At 50.0% G+C, this 21,481-nt stretch overlaps 2 protein-coding genes across 5 annotated transcripts in view; one reads left to right on the top strand and one right to left on the bottom strand.

Annotated features, from left to right (window-relative positions):
- Positions 1–204: 204 nt before the first annotated feature.
- stox2a (storkhead box 2a) lies at positions 205–14,160 on the top strand. Of its 2 annotated transcripts, none has more exons than XM_088418649.1 (4): positions 205–691; positions 6,635–6,787; positions 7,956–10,458; positions 11,116–14,160. In XM_088418649.1, the coding sequence occupies exons 1-4, from the start codon at positions 361–363 to the stop codon at positions 11,321–11,323; spliced, it is 3,195 nt and encodes a 1,064-aa protein (XP_088274775.1). In that variant the 5' UTR covers positions 205–360; the 3' UTR covers positions 11,324–14,160. The 2 variants fall into 2 exon arrangements, with proteins under 2 accessions (XP_088274775.1, XP_088274776.1); XM_088418650.1 differs by lacking the exon at positions 205–691 and adding an exon at positions 3,578–4,523 and having other exon boundaries at positions 11,116–14,159.
- The window catches only part of LOC148421684 (dorsal-ventral patterning tolloid-like protein 1), a 29,739-nt gene continuing 21,557 nt past the window's right edge, over positions 13,300–21,481 (bottom strand). For 2 of the 3 annotated variants that reach the window (XM_088418652.1, XM_088418651.1), the window contains 8 exons: positions 20,767–20,962; positions 20,500–20,625; positions 19,955–20,362; positions 18,894–19,019; positions 18,690–18,817; positions 16,679–16,892; positions 15,883–16,133; positions 13,300–15,213 (listed from right to left, as the gene is read on the bottom strand). In XM_088418652.1, coding sequence (XP_088274778.1) covers positions 15,079–15,213; positions 15,883–16,133; positions 16,679–16,892; positions 18,690–18,817; positions 18,894–19,019; positions 19,955–20,362; positions 20,500–20,625; positions 20,767–20,962 — 1,584 coding nt within the window. In that variant the 3' untranslated portion in view covers positions 13,300–15,078. The remainder of the gene's footprint in view (positions 15,214–15,882; positions 16,134–16,678; positions 16,893–18,689; positions 18,818–18,893; positions 19,020–19,954; positions 20,363–20,499; positions 20,626–20,766; positions 20,963–21,481) is intronic. The other variant, XM_088418653.1, reaches the window with a different exon arrangement.

The raw sequence follows: 21,481 nt of genomic DNA, 5'->3' as shown, positions 1-21,481 counted from the left end.
AAAGAGACATTTGTAAAAGCTGACTATAAATATTTTACTAGTTTGTTCAATAATTTAAAATCCAATTAGGTTGGATGTTTAAAACCTAAAATGTTCTTTTATTTTTTTAATCGCCGGTTTTGCCGCCTTCTCGGATTGGAATGCACAAATTTCCGAGTACTCTCGAACGCCACACAAAAGCGCTACACTTGCCTGCTCCCAAATTGAGGCAAAAGCACCGTCTTTTTTATGTTTGTTTGTTTGTTTTTTTCTTCAAATGTAATCCTTCGCTTCCAAAGTTGTTCCTCAGAAGCTTGTCAAAAAAGTTGTGTCAGAATGGACCCGATTCGGAACCGCGTTAGGTGACCGTGAACTTCGGTGATGGGGGAGAAGTTGCTGGGGCTCGCCCCGCACTCGCTGGCCGTCGTGCTGTCGCGGTTGAGCGGCCGTAGCCGAGACGAGACCTCGCCGGCGGCGGCGGCGGCGGCGGCGGCGGCGGGCTACCGGGTGTTCGCCGATTTCAAGGCCACCAACATGCGACATTTCTGGAACCGGGCGCTCACCCGGGCCTTGGCGGAGGTCTTCTTTCTGGGCTGGCTCGAGGAACATGTTCTCCTCATCCGCGGTCGGGAAGATCACCTGCAAGTGCTCAGGAACGGATGGACCAGAAGGACCCTGAAGGCACCGCCGGGATTCCACATTACCTCCATAGGTGAGTCCCTTATTCCCTTCCTACAGTGGTGTCCAAAGTGTGGCTCGAGGGGCGTTTGCGGCCGGCCATTTGCTTTTCAGCGGCCCGGTGAAAATATTTTGACTTATAGATATGTCTACATTTGACCGCTAGGGGCAGTATAACAGTTGTATAAAAAGAAGACAAAAAGACTTGCTGCAAATTCAATCATTTTTCAGAGGATAAAGAATATACGCTGGTGAATTTGCAGATATGTTTGTTGCTGCACCATTTATGCTTGTGTTTACTTATATTTTCAAGTATCACTCTCGCTAATTTAGCTAGCTAAATTCAAAGTATCCTCTCACTACAGAGATACGATTTGATGTCGTATGACGTCGACGTTTGACCAACTCCGTCGACTGCATTTTTTACATTTTTTGGCGTTCATAATTTTTCAAGCGTCTCCCTCGCTAATTTAGCAAGCTAAATTCAAAGTGTCCTCTCACTCTACTGATACGATTTGATGTCTGCCTGAGATTCCTGCGTGCGAATGTTTACAAAAATTCTCTTTTTTTTTTTTTCTCGGTTGGTCTTCTGTATTTCAACGATGTCACCAATTTTTCTAGTATCGCCCGAGCTAATTTTGTTTTGTGAAGCCAGCCGGATTCAAAGTATGCTCGAGACGATCCGATGTCTCGCTGTGATTCCCAGCGCTCCTTTAAAGCGGCGGATTAGAAGTTGTGTGTTTTCCGTCAAAGGCTTTTTAGCAGCGAGCATAAAATCCCATTAGTTGGGGCTCATGGTAGCCCCTGGATACACAATTGGGCCAGCAGGAAGGAAACGCACGGCCAATTCCCAGCGTTAGCCGCCTGGAAGGAAAGGGCGCGACTCGCCATAGAATGACGGGAAACGTTTGTTTTCCACCCGTCTTTCCGTCCAAGTTGATACCGGGTCTCGTAAAGGTTTGGCCAGAGGGCAGAAAGTCCCGCGTTTTGAGATACGAGCTTCTCTTAGACTGTTATTTTTGGGTGTCGATGAGCTCAAATCAAGAAGAGATGCGAGCTAAATGCTAATGCTAATTAGCTTCTACCTTGTGGCGCTTTAAGCCTTTTAAGCAGCCGGTGTCCATTTAGGTTCAGATTTTTTTTTTTATATTAAATGCCCTAATCAAAAATCCAAGCATTTCAATTAAAACATCAAAGACACCAAACTTTTGCTAACGTAGAGCCAAAGCAACACCGAAAACACTTTGATGGTTCTCGTAAATGATAGTGTTTTTGATTTTTGCCCGGCATAATTCAGAACGAAACATCACCAAGGCTTACTTACATGTTTGTTTGTTTTTTTAGAGAGTCAAACAAGGATATTTTTGTTAAAACATCAACGACACATGAAAATAGTGAGAAAAGCGAACAAATCATACAGATTGAAGCTAACTTTGACTCAACTGCTGTGATGACACACTTTTGTCAAATAGCGGCAAATGCACATTTGATAGAAACATCAAAGACACTTCAAGATGTTCTCGTAATGTTTGTTTTTTTTCCCCCTGGCTTAATTAATTTAAACTATTCAATGGCGCTTAGCTAGCGAGATAGTTTTTTGTAAACATCAAGCCAAGTAAAAATATTTTTTGTGAAAACATCAGAACCAAGCGTAAACATCAAAGACACCCAAGAGTAGCAAACATTAAACATTGAAGCCAATTTTGAATTTTCAATGTATGTAAGTGACACACATTTTGCAAACAGCACCAAAAACGCATATTTAAAAAACATCAAAGACACATCAATGAGTTCTCCTAATTTTTTTTAATTCATTTAGAATCTTCAACAAAGCGTAGCTAGCTGTTTTTGCTTGTAACAAACAAGGCAAATGTTTTTTAGCAAAACATCAAAGACACCAAAGAGTGGTGAACAAAGCAAAATCATTCATGTTAATTTTTTACGCTTCAACGGATGTGACTGGCACCCTTTTTTTTCAAATGGCGCCAATTTTGGAAAGACTTCAATATTTTCTCGTGACATTTAAACATTTTTGCAGCTAGCATAAGGAATTCAGAATCTTCAACAAAGCTTATCGATTTTTTTTTCAAGCCAAAAAACATCAAAGAGTGGAGAAAAAAGCGTAAACCTTGAAGGTAATTTGGACTTTTCAATGGACGTGACTGACACCCATTTTTCAAAGAGGGCCAAAGGGAAACCAAAGGGATTTGAACCCAGAACCTGCCACGGCAGTACTAGCAACCGCTTGGTCCACCGTGCTGCCAGTGCTTACCTATGAAGTGAATACCAATGAAGCCGAATCAATAAAGCAGTCACATGACGTATGACATCTTCCCCATCTCCCATTGTGAGCAACTGCCACTTTAAGGGGGGGGCGGAGGGGGGGGGGGGGGGGGGGGGGGCTTTGGCGGGTGCTCTGCGAGGTAACATCTATGAGCTCATCGGCTTGCGTCGTCATGGCAACAAAGGCTGTTGCAGCACTACTGAGGAATAAAATGGCTGGCGTGGTAGTACCCCCCCTTTTTTCCCTTGTTCCCTTTTCCTCCTCATCTTTTCTCTTTTTTTAGTGTCACTGAACTAGAGCAGATTGGATGTGACACCACAAGACCCCCCCCCACACACATTTTCACCCCCCCCCCATCACGACACTTGTGCCATGTTGTGTGCACCCCCTCTTGACCAAAAAGTAACCAAGGTGAGGATGCAGTCAGCTGACTTCATTTAAGGGGTGATTTTTTTTTTTTCCACGAACCCCCCCAACTCCCCCCCCCCGACGCATGCTCACACACACTCCACGCACACACACCCTTCCTGGAGGTGCTGGGAGCAGCTGCAGCATTAGCGGCGGGAAGAGGAGCCGTTGACTGGAGTTTGCCCCCCACCGCCGCCACCGCCCGCCCTCCCCGACTCTCACACACGCCCCCCCCCCCCTTCCACCCACCCCTGCGTTAATGAATGGATGCTACGGCTAACGGATCGCCGCCGCCGCCGCCATGGATGCTGGATGCCTATTCTTGACTTGATTTCTTTCTACGCCCCCCCCATTTTTGGCCTGTTTTGTTTCCATCTCCCTCCCCGCCCTTTACTCGCGTTTGTCAGGGGCGGAGAGCTAAAAAAAAAAACACGGGAGAAGAAGGACGACGGGGGTGTCTGCGCGTGTGTGCGGCGGCGCTCGACGGGGATAAAGATGGAGGTGAAGGTGGCGTCCCCGCCGCTCGCCGTACTACCGTTGGGCTGATCGGGCCGCGGGATTTTCGGCGGCTTTTCCGGACGACGCCGAGCCACCGTCGGGCCTCCATGGGAAAGGAGCGATCGTGAAAAGGACGCCCCCCCCCCCTTTCCCCACCTCCCCACGCCCCCTCCACCCTTTCTCTTTTTATTATATTTACCCCGTTTCACCTCCCGCCTCCCCTCAGCTCGCCCCTCTCCCCCGCGCCTCCCCCGCCCCGCAGCGGAGCGTAATGTGGCTCCCCGCGCATGCAAATGGTGGCCGGGTGATGCCTCCCGGGAGGGAGCCCGCCGCGAGCCGCCGCCACCGCCGCCGCCACCGCGCCGCCGTTCGTCAATGAGACGCACGCCACGCCGCTTCTTCCTGCCATGTCCGCGGTGCCATCGCTCTAGCGGGACCCTCGCTACCCATGCGGGGGAGGCGCTGAGCCCCTGAGGTCGGTCCCCCTCCCCTTCTGCACCCCCCCCCCCCTCCCTCCCCCTCCCCGGAAAAAACAAGGGGGTCACGATGAAGAAGAACCGCTCGGCGCGGCGGGCCTGGGCCGGCTCGGAGAAAGACGTCCGTGTGCAGAAGCAGCACCTTCCTCCCCCTCCCCCGCCCCATTTCTCGCCGTCCCCGCCGAGTTTTCGGGCGTCAGGTGAGTGTCGCGTCACCACTGCCCCCCCCCACACACACGCACACAGAAAAAAGGGTCCGTCCGTTTCCGTTCACCCCACTCAGCAAACAAGAAACTGGATGAAAAAGGGTTTAGGGAATTTGGACTTTGATGAGCGTTGAAACGAAACAGGCGGGAACCCAAATGAGAACGAACGATCGTTGCAAAACGACTGGCCTCCAAAGCATTTAGCCAATGAGTCGTTTGGAGAACCGATGACTGTACTCGGACACCCAGTCGAACTTGAACTTGTCCAAATTTCAAGTCGCGTAATTGCCCGTTTGTGGACGTGTTTGTTTTCAAAACGAGACCTCGGGAAATAACTTTGGAAAAACTCCATTTCGGCAGATTTTCGGACAAAGTCCGGGTGTTGCGCTGCCAAATCGCTTTTAGGGATGGGGCCCTATTTCCAGGTAGCCATACTAGTGATGGCGGCCAATAGTACAAGTAGGATTGACCTTTTTTTTGGAGCAGTTTTACAATCACAAATTAGGAATGAGAGAAAAATGTCCATTTGTTTCAGGGAATTGTCTTTTTCTTTAAAACGACGCGCGATTTTGTTTAGGCTGAGGGAAAATCCGTTTTTCAAAATGACTAGTTGTGTCGCTAAATATTCTCGGGAACCACTCAAGAGTTGAGGACTCATGTCGCTCTGTAAAAACAGCTATCGAACATCCATGATCAATTTACGTCTGCGTTTTCCTCATCGTCATTTTGAAACGATGTCTTGTTTTTCAGGAAAATATATTCTTCAGATTCGTCGATTAGCCCCCCCCCTCAAAAAAAATTCACAACCTACCATAATAACCTATGATCTATCAATTCATTTGGATTTGTATTGTTTGACAAACATAGCTAGCTCGCGCTGTTTAATGTGTTTGTGTTTCTTGTTTGTTTCTCTTTGTTTTTTTCCACTTCTTTTGTTGTAAGTTTCCATGCTTGTTTTTGTTTTCGTAACGGCTTTGCATCTTTTGTTTGCTGTTGTTTTTTTTCCGCCTGACTCCGCCCTGGGTGAAATTTCAGCTCCCTAGTGCCCTAGTGCCTTCCTTCAATGCTTGCCCTTTGTTGTGAAATGCCTTTGATGTGAAAATCGGAATATTGTACAAGATACTGCACAAGAGTTCATTTGGACCATTTTTGGTCATTGTCTTCCACATCAGTCTGGCAGTATTTTAGCCAAGGGATTTCACGCTCTCGATAGCGTAAAAAGTGAGTGGTGGCGCCATGCTGGACACGTTGTCGTCACGGGTGAAATTTCAGCTCTCTCAGTGTCTTTCTTCAAGGCTTTCCATTTGTTTTGAAAAAAAAATTACACAAAATACTGCACAAGAGTTCATTTTGACCATTTTGGGGTCATTTTCTTCCGTTTGACATGATGTCATCATCTGGGTGAAATTTCAGCTATCTAGTGTCTTCTTTCAATCCTTACCCTTTGTTGTGAAATGCCTTTGATGTGTACATTTGAACCATTTTTGGGTCTTTTTTTTTTTTTTGGGCAGTATTTTAGCGCAGGGATGGCGCAATCCCGGTAGTGCGATATTTAACTTTTAACAATCTGTCTGAAATTTCAGCTCCCGAGTGTATTCTTTCAATCCTTTGTCGCGAAATACCTTTGATATAAACATCAAAACATTGGACAAAACGCCGCACGGGGGTTCATCTCCCTTATAATGTTGCTGCTAACAATAGCGTTATTGTGCACCCCCCCGCCCCCTCGCAAAAAACCTCGTGGTGTTTACTCCAAAGCGTGCACGTGAGCGGCCTTGGGTGAAACGAGGAGATGACGTCACGGCGTCGCTCCGCTGACCGTTCCCCGCCGCGGTTTTACGGCGCGGAGGGTGAGCTGACTCCCGGCGATGCGGCGGCCAACGTCGCCCGCTGCCTTGGACAAAGGCGACGACGGCACGTGGCGCCCGTGTGCCAACTTCTCATTGTGGAAGCTTGCCGCAGCAGCTAGCACACAAACAGGAGGACGAGGGAGGGAGGGAGGGAGGGAGGACGAGGTGGAGCCAGCGCCGTTTGACCATTACGTCATAGCTTCTCTCACTCAGCCGGCCACGCTTTTCCTTTCCCTCTCGCCCGCTCTCCCGCAGGTGACGTGTCGCCCATCAGCATGTCGCCCATCAGCCAGTCCCAGTTCATCCCGCTGGGCGAGATCCTGTGCCTGGCCATCTCGGCCATGAACGCCGCGCACAAGCCCGTCGGCCAGGAGGCTCTGGTGGAGCACCTCACTGCCAGTTTCCCAGGTGAGCCGCTCCACGCCCGACCTCGCCCGGCCGCTCCCACGCCTCGTAGAATAGCATTTGGCAAAAACAAAAAAAATGACATTAGCCAAAAAAAAAGCAAGGAACTATCCAATCTGTGGTTAGATTTTGATGTTTGAAGTATTTTATTCACCACCAGGGGCCACTCTCCGCTAGTAAACACAACCCGGCGTATTACTTTTGTGCTGGTGCAGTACTCTAACAAGCCGATCGTGTCGACGTTAGCTAGCATTAGCGATAGCGGTATACTGATGCGCCGCACTTCAAAAATGACAAGTGAGACGTGCGTGCTTATTCTTGGACGAGAAATGACAACTAAACAGGAAACGTAGTTGTGTTCTTATGTGCGCGTGAGCGCCTGCTCCCACAGCCGCAAACAAGTTGACAGACAGGAGAGGAACAAAGCAGCACGAGACAAGTTGGATGACGCGTGTAAATGACGGTTTACGGATCCCCCCCCCCCCCGAAAACTACCTGGTCCGTTTTCCCCCCCATCAAAGTATGAGTGGATATAGATGAATCCTTTGTTTATTTTGTGAATACTGCGCAGTAGGATTTGCCTCATGAACATTTCACGTGCATAAATGAGATGCGTGAAATGTCTCCCCCATGCCCGGTGATGTCCTGACTGTAGGCCAGAGGCTGAACGGGCACGTGTCTCTTTCCGGGCACAAAATGAATTTTCGTTTACAACACACAACATGCAGTGCGCCGGAACGCGGTGGGCGGCCGTTGACTCGCCGCGCGCCGAGCGCCACCCCCCTCCATCGTACCCAACCGCAACGCCGATCCCCCGCGATTGAATGTCTTTGGAAAAGCCGGGCTTGGCCCTCGCGTCCGCTCTCGTTGAAGTCCCCTCACCATAGTGGGGAAAGGCTCCTCGGGGTAGAGGCTCTCTCCAGAAGGGGAGTTGCCCTCAGGGTAGCGGCTGTCACACGTCGACAAAAAAACAGACGGCGGGGAGGCAACTTTGTATCAGCAGAAGTAACGCATACGAACAGGCCGTTCGTCGCCGGTATTATCGATATCCGAAAAACGGGCGGCGAACCTGCCCGACTCGAACGCGACGAGGGCTGGCCGCGGCGGTTTTGGCGACGGGCCTTTGCGAGAACGTCCTTCTTAAAAAGCGCCTCGTGTGTTTTGGCGGCAGGCGTGCCGACACCCAGCTCGGAGGTTCTGCGACACACCCTGAACATGCTGGTGCGCGAAAGGAAGATCTACCCGACTCCCGAGGGCTACTTCATCGTCACGCCCCAGACCTACTTCATCACGCCGTCCCTCATCCGAAGCAACAACAAGTGGTACCACCTGGACGACCGGCTGCAGGAGCGACAGGCGCATCCCCAACCGCAAGCCCAGCAATGCGCTTCGCCCAAGTCCGGTAACGTCACGCCGTCCGCGCCCGCCTGCCCGTCGGAGAGGCCCTCCCGCAAGAATCCCGGCGACTCGCACAATTCCCGACGCGAGGAGCCGCCCAGGCTCCAGAGCAAAACGCCGAAGGAGCAGCAGAGGGCCGAGCCCCGGCCGAGCAAGACCCCCAAGGACGAACCTCCGGCGAGCAAGGAGCACCGCGGGGAACCGCCGTCCTACCCCTACCCGCCACCCGTCACGCCCCTCCCGCTCCAGCCCCAAGATCCGGCGGACAAGAGCAAAAGCGTCCCCTCCTTCCCTTACAAAACGGACACCCTGACCAAAAAGAAAGAGGGCGCCGGAAGCGGCGAGAAACAATCCAAGCGCTTCGGGCTCCGCCTCTTCCGGCTGAGCTTCAAGAAGGACAAGATGAGGCAGCTGGCCACGTTTTCGGCCCAGTTTCCGCCGGAGGAGTGGCCGCTCCGCGACGAGGACGCGGCGGCGGCGGCGGCGACGGCGGCGGCGGCGGCCATCCCCCGCGAGATCGAGATGGAGATCATCCGGCGGATCAACCCCGACCTCACGGTGGAGAACGTGGCCAGGCACACGGCCGTGATGAAGCGGCTAGAGGAAGAGCGGGCGCAGAAACACAAGGCGGGCTCGTCGGCGCAGCACAGCGCCCGCAGCCGACGGGGCCGCGGCCACCGGCGGGCCCCGCACGGTAAGTCTCGCTCGCACAGCAAGCCGCGGACCTCCCGGGGGGAGCCTTCCGAAGGTTCCAACTGGGATCTCCTTTTCATGGAAAGGGATTACCGCTTCTTCAGCCACTCCTTGGTGCGCTCCCCTCGGGAGGCCATGTACACGCTGGAGCGCCGGCGCAGCGGCGGCGCCACCTACCTGGTCCACAGCAACCCCAACATCACCGAGTCGTACTGCCCCGTCACGCCCGAGTGGGACGTGTCCGGGGAGCTGGCCAAGAGGAGGACGGAGATGCCCTTCCCCGAGCCCTCTCGCGGCACCTGCCAGTCCAGGGTGCAGAGGAGCCACAGTCACAATCAGGACCGCAAGTCGCGCCACGACCGCTCGGACCAAGCCAAGGAGCGCTCGCGCTCCATGGACAACTCCCTCAAGGGGCCGTCGTCGCTCGGCCCGCCCCGAGACTTCGAGGCGGGGCCGGACGAGCGCGGCCACTACTACACGGACGACGGCACCCTGCGCGCCACGCAGAAGTCGGGCCACTACTCCAGGATGGTGTTCTCCGCCGCCAAGTTCCACTCGGACTTCAACGTGCCCGACTTGGGCAAAGGGGGCGCCGACGAGCCCAGGCCGGCCGAGAGGAACAAGAGCAGGGACAGCCTGCCCACGTACGGCGAGCTGATGGGGCTTTCCCCCAAGCCCTCGGCCGACGAGTACTTCCAGTGCAATACGTCGAACGAAACGATCCTAACCGCCCCCTCGCCTCAGGCAAAATCGGAGTACGACACCCTGACCTCGTCGGGGGGACGCCGAAAGGGCTCCCCGGCCGACCGCCAGACGCCTCGCCTGGCCTCCCCGCGCAAGACGGAGTACAAGGAGGAGCCCTCGGCGGCAAAGGGGCAGAGCGCCGGCGGCCCGCTGCGGATGACGCCCAGCCAGACGCCGGAGCCGGCGCCGACGGCCCGCCTGACGCCGCGCCAACATAACGTGGACCCCGGCGGGGGCGGCGGGAGCTTGTCCATCAAGAGGAAGGAGATCTTCAGCAAGGACACCTTGTTCAAACCCCCACACGATGCCTTGTCGGCGGGCTACGCGGACGGCGGCTACTCCAAGTCCGGCACCTTGCGCAAAGCCTCGCACGCCAAATCCACAGAGGCCCTCGACAATCCTGAGCCCCAGCAGCCTTCCAATCCCGCCGCCTCCTCGGCCCCGCCGGCGCTCTCGCAGGGCTGCTTGGAGCCCGCCGTCCCGCCCGCCTCCTTTGACTACTACAACGTCTCGGACGACGAGGACGAGGAGGAGGCGGGGGACGACTCGCACAAAGACTCGGCCGAGGCGGAGGATGCCAAGGACCGTCGGGAAGCCGGCGGGAACGGCGGCGGCGGCGGCGGCGGCACCGCCGGCGGCGGCGGCGGGGAAGGGACCATCAAGTGGCTACTGCAACGGGAGAAGGAGCATGATCTGCAGCGCAAACTGGAGACCAATCTGACCTTACTCAGACCCAAGGAGACGGAGAACAACAGCAGCCAGAAGTCGGCCCACTCGGCGCGCTTGGACAGCATGGACAGTAGCAGCGTCACCGTGGACAGCGGATTCAACTCGCCCAGGTATCATCCGAAACCCTCCAATCATCCAAAACGGACCGCGGCTGCTTTCAATAGTTTATTTTTGCATGCCGCCGCCCTCCCCTTGTTTGTGATTAGGCGGGGGCCTATTCCACTTGAACGGCAACGAACAAAATGCCGTGCGATCGCAGGATTACAAATACCCTCCTTCCCCAAATATAAGACGCCCCCTTCATTTCAGGCTCAAATTCTGGTATTTCTCTCTTACCGTCCTTAGGACGCGGTAGATTATTGGCTGCGGCCGACGTTGTACAAATTCACATAAAAATCCATATGGAACGGAGCGCTTTGTGCTGTCGCGTCTGACGTTAGCGCCGTTAGCGTGTCGTTAGCACCGACGGTAGCAACCACGTCGCCCGGGAAGCGCTTTGCCCGACCCTAAACTAAACTAAAGTAAACTTACGTGAAATCGACAAAATAAATATTATCGCTCCCGCGGACTTGTAAATGATTCCTGATGCATGGAAAAGTAAAAGCGAAAGCTACGAATGAAAAAAAACGTAATCTGATTCTTTTACGGCGATGTTTTTGCTCAGGGACGGTCAGAATCCGAACGCCTAAATCTCAGGCGCGCCCGTTTGAAAACCAAGGCCGTTCACGGATGGCGTCCGCTAACCCGGTCCCGTCTCCCTGTTCCAGGACCCGCGAAAGCCTGGCGTCCAACACCTCCAGCATCGTGGAGAGCAATAGGCGGCAGAACCCGGCGCTGAGCCCCGGCCACCTCGTGGGCCCGGGCGGGGCGGGGCTACCCTTCAGCTTCCGCGCCGTACCCGAAACGCCGGCGCCGCCGCAGCCCGACAAGCTCCAGAAGCCCGCCAACTGCCTGGCCTCCATCACCAGTGTGTAGAACCGCCGCGGCGCTTTCTTTTGGGCTGGCTTCTCTTTGTTTTTTCTTCTGGCGTCTCACGCATCCGCGCGCTTTTGGGACCCCCGAGACTTTTAGCGGGACTGTTAGCAAGGAACAAAAACGGGCGCGGCTCCCACTGACTGTTCCTCGCAGCGTCGACAAGAACCTGACTGCAAACAAAGCAAGAAAATCAAATCGTACGAATAATATTAAGGAAAGGGCAGGAGACGTCACAGAAGACTTTTTTCGGGGACTCGTATTGGAAAGTAGTAGAGCATAGGCTACAAGTTTTCTATCACCTCACGTCCAATTCCGTCTTCTTCTTCCCGAACAAAAAGGCTCAGCGGATCAGCACAATTTGGAGACCGCCGCATGAAGAAGAAAAGGCGGGAAAAGGAAAGATTAGAAATGGGCTCCGGGGCAATGCAACCCATGTAATGTATACTCCATACTTTTGATATCTTCATTATTATAACGGTGGTATTAAAGATGCTATGTGACCAAAAAAAAAAAAAAAAGCAGGTTTGGACAAAACGGTTTCCATCTTTACGCCTCGGCAGAAGAATTGTTTTCTGGTAACTCGGGTCAAAGGTCAGCCGGGAGAGCTTCGAGGTTTTTCGGGGTCTGTAACTTGTGACTCATTGGAGCGTCCTTACTAAGTCCGAATGTCCTTCGTCGAGGACGTCCTGGCCTTTCCAGTCATGTCTCATATCTGGGATTCGATTCACTTTGCTGAGACGAAATGGACACAACGCAAATGAATAGGCTGGGTCTTAGGAAGACATTGAAAAAACGGAAAAAATTGAAATCGATATTTTGAAGTTACATAGCCAAAAGACCACTGCAAAACGTTCCGTTTTTATGATTTTTCTATTTCTATCTAAGGATTTAATTTTTTTTTTTAAATCGTGTTGTTTATTGACCAAATTCCATGGAAACAAGTTTTTGAAACGCCGGGGCCAGTACTATCAAATATTTTTTTAAATGAATTCATCTCACCATTCTACATGAACGCTGTACATACATAGATATAAAATTTACCAACTAAATTTGTCTACGCTAACCGGTTAGCAATCGTGATTAGCATTAGCGTGCCAGCAATTGGCATTGAGGGTCAATAAATAGGAACTACCATTCAGTTTACACATATATAAAGTTATCTGTACATTAACGCCTGGGGGCAAATTTGACCCAACCTTTTTAGATGTTTTTGATGTGTTATCAAAGAAAAAGTGTATTAAAAAAAAAACACTAGAAGGCTAAAATATTGCATAGATTGTCAAAGCATGTCAATATGCTGTCCTGGCGTCTCTTCTAAATGCTTGCAAATGGGAGGTCCAGAGGTCCACCCTGCAGATGTCAAATTTAGCCCATGTCGGGCTCATTTACTGCCATTCAAAATATGTCCATTTTGGACATTATTGAAAACCCAATTTCTTTAATCATCCATTTATTCCCTTTTTTTTTTTTTTTTGCATTAATCCTTCCCACGGCAACTCACAAAGAGGGTGCAATAGAAATTTTTCACGTTGAGACCCCAAAACCACCGGGTGTGAAAATCCCCGGACACCCCGGGGTTAACGTCTCTTCGAGTCAATGCTTCAACAGTTTTCACGTCAAGAACTTCCTGTTTTTTTGTCATCTGTGTACTTCAGTAAGAAAGGTCCATGTAGAAAACGGTGGCACAAACATTTTTCCATCACAGATTGGAGGTGGATATTTTTAAAAGTGGGCTAACCCGATTTGGTCGACTTTTTTCCCCTTCCCCAACCCTAGATTAACCCCAAATCAATGTTTTTCCTGTTTTGTTTTGTTTTAATTTGGTGTCATTTTTTTTTATATCGCCTTTCCGTGTATTGTACTTGTAACTAATGCTTTTTTCATAGTTTCATAGCGATGAGCAAGCACATGCCTCCTCGGGTATCCATTTCGTCTCCCCGTCAGGCCCCAAAAAAGGTCAGTGATACACTATCGGCTCTTTTCAACCTGTGTGTACTTTAATGAAGCAGAGGACGTGTAGGACAGGTCGGCGTCACGGACACAAACGTGGACTCGTAACAATAATTCTCATCATAAAACACATTGGATGGGGATGACTTTCCATCTTGGCACGTAAGGGCGATTTCTCATGATTCCGCTTTGAAAATACTTCACATACACACGCGCTTTATATATGAGATATAATCATCCTGTAACAGAAAAAAAACGTCATGGAAACAGCTGCAAAATGGCACAAAGAGGAGTATTGGGCTACACAAAATCAAATATTGCGAGAATGAAGTTGTTTTCCGTGAAAAAGTTTGATTTTTTTCATCATAAATGTTTTGAAAAAGTCTTCATTTTGAAAAGTGAACTTGCAGGATGGAGAGGAATGACCTCAAAAAGGAAATTCAGCTAATCAACTCGCATAAAGTCATAAATGAACGTTTAGGATATTTTTTAACGCCTTCGCTGCCATTGACGGCGATAGACGTGGAAGAGCCAATGTTACGCAAGTGCAATCGATAAGTCAAAAATTTGATGAAACCATTTTGAGCGGGCGATTATTTTTATTTATTATTTACAGTATAAGAAAAAAGCATTACAAAGGAAAGTTAAAATGATAATTATGAGGGCTTTTTTTTTGTTTAATGAGTAGAAAAAAATTGTGATGCAAATAAATTCATGTAAATATGGGCTGCGACAAAGATGTTTTTTTATTAACATTTATTTAAAAAAATCTACTTATTGCAGTTAGACGTAAATTAATTTGCATTTTCCAGGGAAAAATGTTTGATATTCCGGTTCAATTTCATTGAAAGCATTCTAATCATTCCAAGTCAATAATCAGTTATCTTTAAAAAAAAAAAAAAAAAAGGAACTCAATGAGCGGTCTTTTTACATAATTTTACACAAATAAAAGTGAACTCGTGTGTGCCGTTTTTTGTAGTGTTGCCCGAATACTCCTCCTCACGTACTACACAAAATCAACTTTTTATTGTTTCCTTTGAATATCCAAAAGCATTTAAACGTAGTTCCTGTAGCACCAATGGGAACGTCTCCTTGCCTTTCTCATATCCACCGGAAAAAAAAGACGAAAGAATTCATCTCGCTCGTTAAAATGTGAACGCTGCTTTACTTTCATTGCACTTTGCTAGTGAGACAATTTGTAAGATTTGGCGACATCTAGTGGTCGAATGATTGACGCACGTGCATTACGGCGTTTCCATAAGGTGTAGCACAAAGATGGCGGCCAAAAATGTATAGATATATATATATATATATTAGTTGTAGTAGAACGTGTTTTTTTTTTGTTCTACCAGATGTTGCCAAATCTTACACACAGTCCCTTTAAAATGATTACGTACATGTACAGAACTAACAACATATTACATTTAGTTTTTGTTTTTTTGGGCGGCTTGCAGCAGGTGGCAGTTGGCACCCGCTTTGTAATGCGCACTATCGCCATCAAGAGGACAGGAGTGGAGGTGCACACTGCCAGTGTGCTATATTTCATTGGTTCAGCCATATTTTCCCAGTGTCATTTATACACACGTGTAAATGTCATTTAAGGAAGCGGTAGATGGGGACAAAAAAAAATGATATCAGTCTTGTGATGACCTGTACACTTTGGACGCAGTTTCCTCCTTTTTTCCCAAGTTCTTCAGTTCCAACGAGCTAATTTGACGTCCAAGACAAAAGTCAGGAAATCTCGTCATAATCCCACTCTGTTTTTTTTTTTCCTGGAGGAGGTATCTCCATCTTTTTTTTTTTTGTCATTTCCTGGCATGAAGATTCTCCTGGAACTTGGCGCTGGAGTAGCGGATGTGGAAGCCCTTCTTGCTGATGGTGTCGTCGCTATGGAAACGGATCAACAAGGCGTCGCCGGGCGAGTAGATTTCTTCCCGGGGCTGACGGGAGGGAAAAAAACATCGCACAGGTTAACATCATTTTACTTGAAAAAAAATGCGTTTATGTCCCCATATTCGTTTACGTCCACCGTTGTGTCCGTTTCGTCTCAACAAGACAGCAAATTGAATTGAAAAAATAAACGTTCACTCAAGTGGACACAAATGAAAAGGCTGTCTCATGAGGCTATTAAAAAGAAAATTCCTTCGTAAGGCCTAGGGAACCAGCGTCCTATTCATTTGTGTCCACCGTTGTGTCCATTTTGTCCCCGCAAGACGAGAAAGTGAATCGCCTCCCATCCAGACACGCGAGGCATCGTCGGAAAGGCCAAAAAAGATGTCCACTACCGTGGACACAGATGAATAGGGTGAGTCTCAGGGGAATATTAAAAAACAAAAATCATATTTTTGCAAGGATTAGGGAACCCCTTATTTAAAAGATATCTTTTTCCTGAGAGTACTATGAGGTATATAGTACAAGCTCTTTAGGGCCAGTCCATTCATTTGTGTCCATTTTGCGGCTGGGGTACTTGACTTTGATCCGGTCACGCCAGACGTCCTGGCCCGAGCGCACCGGGACTTAAAAGGGTAGCCCCGACGACAAAAGTGCGGGGAAGCGTCCCCGCGCGCCGGCGTATGGCGCTGGCCGCGCCCGCTCGCTCGCTCGCTCACCCCCGAGCCGCAGAATCGGCCGAGCCTGCGCGAGCCGGCGTCGTAGCCGTCGTAGAGCTCGATGAAGTCGTAGCCGCAGTCGGCCTCCTCCTCCACCTCGAAGGTGACGAAGCCGAGCTCGATGCCGTAGCCTCGCTCGGCCGTCAGCAGCCACTCGCAGTCGCTGTGTCCCGGGTAGTTGTTGTCCCCGAACTGGGCGTGCGAGTACAAGTTCTTGTGGCGGGCGTCCGCCTTCAGCCGACCGCCGCACTCTGCGCACAGCGCCGGGAGGGAGGGGGGGAGGGAGGTACACGAATTATAATGTAACAACTAAATTACACAAAAATAAATAACGCCTTACTATACTTCTGGAAAAATACGTTTATACAGGTTTTCTTAGAATGGACGCTCCTGAATAGCGTGCCATTAGGTAACTCGGTGGATTGGACCATTGGCTTCATCACAGGTGACGCCGGTTCGAATCTCGCAAAGAACAAATAATTCGTCTATTCATTTCCTCTCCGCCCGTTTTTGTTTTTTTTAATGCCATAAATTGATTTTTTTATGCCTAACAATACACGATCTTTTTCTTTTTCTTTCTTTCTTTTTTTTTTTTTTAAAGATTGTTGGCGTTGAAAAGCTTTGGGCGCCGCTGCTCTTCAGGCTTGCGCGCTTTCGATGTTCGCCACTAGATGGAGACATCGCACGAGCCCAAAAAATTGGTCTTTGTTGTTGGAATTTGAAATATATACATCTTGTATCATATACATATACATCGTTGGAAAAAAAAAAAAAAAGAAAAGAAAAGCGCTCGCACCGGTGGCGTGAGTGGCCTGGAAGCCCTTCCGCTGCACGGAGGCGTCGGAGATGAAGCGGAGGTACATCCGGTTGGCGGTGGACACCAGCGGCTCCGGAAGCTTACTGCCGCACAAGCGGCCCAAGATGGCCGCCGCGTCGCCGTCGCCGTCGAAGGCCTCCAGGTGGTCGTAGGCGCACTCCTGGTGCTGCTCGATCTCGAACTCGCTGAACGTCTGCCAACGTCACTTTGCATTTCAGCGCAACGTTCCCCCCAAAAGCTTTGGGGCGCTTTGAAATTGGGTGGCGCTTTCCAAGTGTGGCGTTCAATTGCGTGCGGGTTTTAAACGAGGGTCGAGGTTGCAAATTAGGATCCGCTGTCGGCGTCTCAAAAGCAGGGGTTGCTAAACTGGGGTGAGGGTTTCGGGACGAGGGTTTTAAAGTAGGGTTTCAAAACCATAAAACCATGGCAGGGCGAATTGGAAATTATGGTTTCTAATTTGAGTTTGAAAGTAGGGTTTCAAACGGAACTTAGGGTTTCAAAGCAGAGTTGTCAAAGTAGGGTGTTCAATTGGGGTTTCTAAATCAAGTTTTATATTGGATTTAGGGTTTGGTTTCAAAGTTGGGTCGTTTTAAAGTAGGCTTAATACCCTACTTTTTGAGAGTGAGTCTGTCAAACTAGTGTTAGGTTTTCAAGGTAGGATGTTATATTTGAGGGAGGGTTTTAAACGAGTTTGGCTTTCAAAGTAGGCTTTTACGCAGGGGTTAAGATTTCAAAGTAGGGTGTTGAATTATGAGGGTTTTAAAGTAGGGTTGGAACTCTGGTAAGGTTTTCAAAGTAGGGTTTCAAAGCAGAGTTGTCAAACTGGATGAGGGTTTCAAAGTAGGGTGTTAAATTAGGGTTTCAAAAGAAAGTTTTATATCAGATTTAGGGTTTCAAAGTGGGGTTGAAACCGGTTTTAGGGGTTTGAAGTAGGGTATAAATTAGGGTTTGGGTTTTAAAATGGCCTCAACGCCCTACAGTGACTTTTCAAAGTACTGTGTCAAACTTGGGTTAGGGTTTCAAAGTAGGGAGTTAAATTTGAGGGAAGGTTTCAAACCAGAGCTAGGGCTTCAAGGTAGCATTTCAAACTAGGGTTTGGTATTTAGAATCGTATTAAGGGTTTAAACGTGAAGTTTTAAATTAGAGTGAGGGTAACCAAGTAGGGTTTGTAGTATGATTGGATTTCAAAGTACACTTAGGCTTTCAACGGAAGATTTGAAGGGTTTTAGCATTTAAAGTTTAAAGCTAGGGCGAGTGTTTCAAAGTAGGCCTCCCGCGCATCCGCCTTGCACACCACCCAGCACAAGCGAGCCACGTGAAAAAAAAAACACTCCGAACCAGCAGGGGGGAGCGTGCTACAAGTGCGCACACAAGTTATAAGCGACAAGGAAACCTCGGAACCAAAATGTCTGCACGCGGCTGCGCTAACTGGAAAATAAGACAAATTGAATTCAAAACATTGTTTTGTTTCTTAACTAAATGATACTTCATGAACGTAATATTATTATTATTTCTATTTGACTTGAGCTAGCCATTTTAGGCTGCAGACACATAAAATGTTTGTTAGGGCTTTTAGCACATGCCCGTGTGCACACGTGCGGGCTAAATGCACACACGCACAACACTGCGTGTGTGTGTGTGTGTGTGTGTGTGTGTGTGTGTGTGTGAAGGAAGCAGATGGGGAAAGTAACCCCAGGCTTTTTTCAATGCCATGAACACACCGCACACGTTTTAGCCCCATTCCACAAATGTGCACCTTTGATCTAGTCCTGAGCGGGATGAGGAAAACCTTAACGGAAGCAAACACGTCAAATAAAATATGTCGCTTCTAATCCAGTGGTGTGGACTGTTAAAAAACAAAACAAAAACAAAAAAACCCCCTAAAATTCCATTTTAGGGATTGAACGGGATTTTTGAAAAGACGTCAAAATCCGTTTTTGGCGCGCAATGAGATTTTTTTGCGGGGCAAAAGTAAAAGAGGTCATCTTACGATGGTGACGCGGTGTCCCGGCGTGGCCGTGATGTCCCAGGTGCACTCCTTGCGGCTGGGGTACTTGTCGGGCCAGTTGGGGCTGCTCAGGCTGCCGCCGGGGCTGCGGATCTCGTGCTCGCACTCGGCTACGCCGGAGACGCATGAAAGCCAGCGGGAAGGACGGGGGGACGAAAGCGCGCGGGGGGGGGGAACGCGGCCCACCTTCCTTGCAGTCGTGCTTGTTGTCGTGCGGCACGAATCCGTGGCGGCACTGGCACACGTACGAGCCCAGCGTGTTGACGCACTCGTGCTGGCAGCCGCCGTTGTTCTCGCTGCACTCGTCCTTGTCTGAAAAACCCCAAACGGCTCAGGGGGACGCGGGGGAGAAGAAGATCGGGAAGCGGGCGGCGACGCGCTCCCCGTACTCCGTTTTCGAGTACGGGTCGGGGTTAGGCCGGGCTCGTCCTTTCCGACGGTCGAGCCGGGTTCAACGGGCGTCCTCGCAAGTAGGATCGGCTTCCGCTTGTTGTTTTTCGGGATGCGCTTTGTCGTCTTCGCGGAAGAATCGTAGCCGTGTCCACTTTGACGTCGTAACGCGAGGCGAGGACGCTAATAAAGAGATTTTGAGCGCTGGTTTTCAAATGATATTGTAAAAAAAACGAGGAAGAATACCGCTAGATGGTTTCTACATTTCAATATGCTATGTTCTATTGGTAACCGCATGTTACGCAACATTTCGCTGCATCGCGATACGTTGTTTTTATACGTTACGCTACATTATATTACGTTACACTGTTAAACTTCGTTATGCTACGCAACGTTAAACCTCACTACGCTAGTCTAAACTACGTCTCGCAAACGTTGCTATTGTTAGTTCGTGTCATGTTACGCTAGCCTATGACACGTTACCTCACGCATGTTACGTTATGCTACATTTTATGCGATCATATGTTGAGCTACGTTACATCACGTTAGTGATTAACAGGATTTAAGCAAGCTACACGATGACGTAATGTAATGTTATGTTTATGTACATGAATTTATGCTACATTAATCCGTGTTAAACTATGTTACGCTTTGTTACGTTCGTAATTGACGGGATTTACGTTAGGTCACGCTTGTCAAATGTAATCTATGGAAAATGCCGCTCGGACCGTTTTTTTACGACGTCGCGTTTCGCCGCTGGCGTCGCGCTACGTTATTTTGTCGCGCTACGTCCCAACGCCTAACGCCGCATTCCGTCAAGTAAGACAGCGCCCCCAGCCAGACGGAAGTGCGTTTACCGGAAAAGAAGTGCGCCTTGAAGCCTTTCTTGGACACGGTGTTGTCCGACTTGAACTCGATCCTCATGTTGTTGAACTGCGACGTGATGACTTCGGGGACCTCGCCGCCGCAGTATTTCCCGTGCAGCTTGGAGTCGGGCGACAGGCCGCTGCGCACCTCCACGTAGTCGTACTTGCACACCTGGTGAGGCGGAGCCGCGGTCAGGCGGCGGCGGCGCCGGCCGGCCGGCCGGGGGCGCTCGCTCACCTCGTTGCCTTCCAGCTCAAAAGCCTCAAACTGCATGGAGATGCGGTACTGCGCGGGGGCCACCACGTGCCAAACGCAGTTCTTGTTGGGCGGGTACTCTTTGGGCCAGCCCGGCGTGCTGATGGTGCCGTTCAGCTTGGACAGCAGACCGCCGCACGCGGCTGCGCGAAAGGAACTTTAGCCTCCCTCCCCGCGCGCCGCATTCGGACGTAATCGAATCCGGCGCGCTCCTTTTAGTCCGGGCTTTTCGGTCCGTTCCTTTGTTTGCTTCGCGGCGTCTGCGCTATTGCGGCGTTACCTTCGCATCGCTTTTTGTCGGGCGCCAGTTCGTAGCCGGGATCGCAGGCGCACTTGAAGCTTCCCAGCGTGTTGACGCATCTCTGCTCGCAGCCGCCGTTGTCCGGCTTGGAACACTCGTCCTCCTCTGGAACACACGGAGCGTACATGTCGGCCATCTATGGTGTAGCGATGTCAATTTAGGACGCGTGCGGGGAAGCGATCGCTCGCGCCGGGAACATTTCCGCGCCGTTCGTCCGACCGACTCGAAAAGGAAAAACGAGCGCACCTTTGAAGAAGTTGGCGGCAAAGCCCGCCTTGTTGACCGTGCCGTCCGAGACGAACTTCATCCAGAGCGTGTGCGCGGTGGAGCGCACGTCCTCGGGTTTGTCGTAGCCGCAGAATCGGCCAATCAGAGGGCTGGTCTCCAGGGGGCCGTCGCGCACCTCCAGGTAGTCGTACGCGCAGCTGTCATGCCGCTCGATCTACCAGATATATCATTTTCATAAATACCGTGTGTGTCTGTGTGTGCGTATATATATATATATATATATATATATATATATATATAAATTTATTTGTGTGTGTGTGTGTATAAAAATATATTCTCCATATTCTGTTGTCTTTGTGTCATATCCATTTGGTTACGCTCCTTCCAGTGTTGTAATTTTAGGTTAGAGTTTTGATCCAATCAGATTTCAACTAACTTGTGTCGCCAGGCTGTATAAAATCTTCACAATCAACAGTTGCGGGCGTCTGTACGCTGTGAGCCAACGGGCACATCGAGTTCATAGACAATTGCGATGGCCAATCAGATCACGAGGCGGCGACAGTAAGGCCAGCTAGAAGGCCTCACGTTGAACGTGACACGTACGCGCTCTGTGATCGGACACCAAAATGGTCTCAATAAGTCCGAGAGGTCCGCAAAAAGATTTGGTAAACACCTTGTGTTAAAAATCAGGGGCACGCGTGCGCACACACACACACACACACACACACACACA

Source organism: Hippichthys cyanospilos, chromosome 7, assembly GCF_059441005.1.
Source record: "Hippichthys cyanospilos isolate Australia breed blue-spotted pipefish chromosome 7, RoL_Hcya_1.0, whole genome shotgun sequence".
Classification (NCBI taxonomy): Eukaryota; Metazoa; Chordata; class Actinopteri; order Syngnathiformes; family Syngnathidae; genus Hippichthys; species Hippichthys cyanospilos.
Note: the sequence above shows the minus strand (reverse complement) of the source record. Positions and strands in the feature narration are given on the sequence as shown.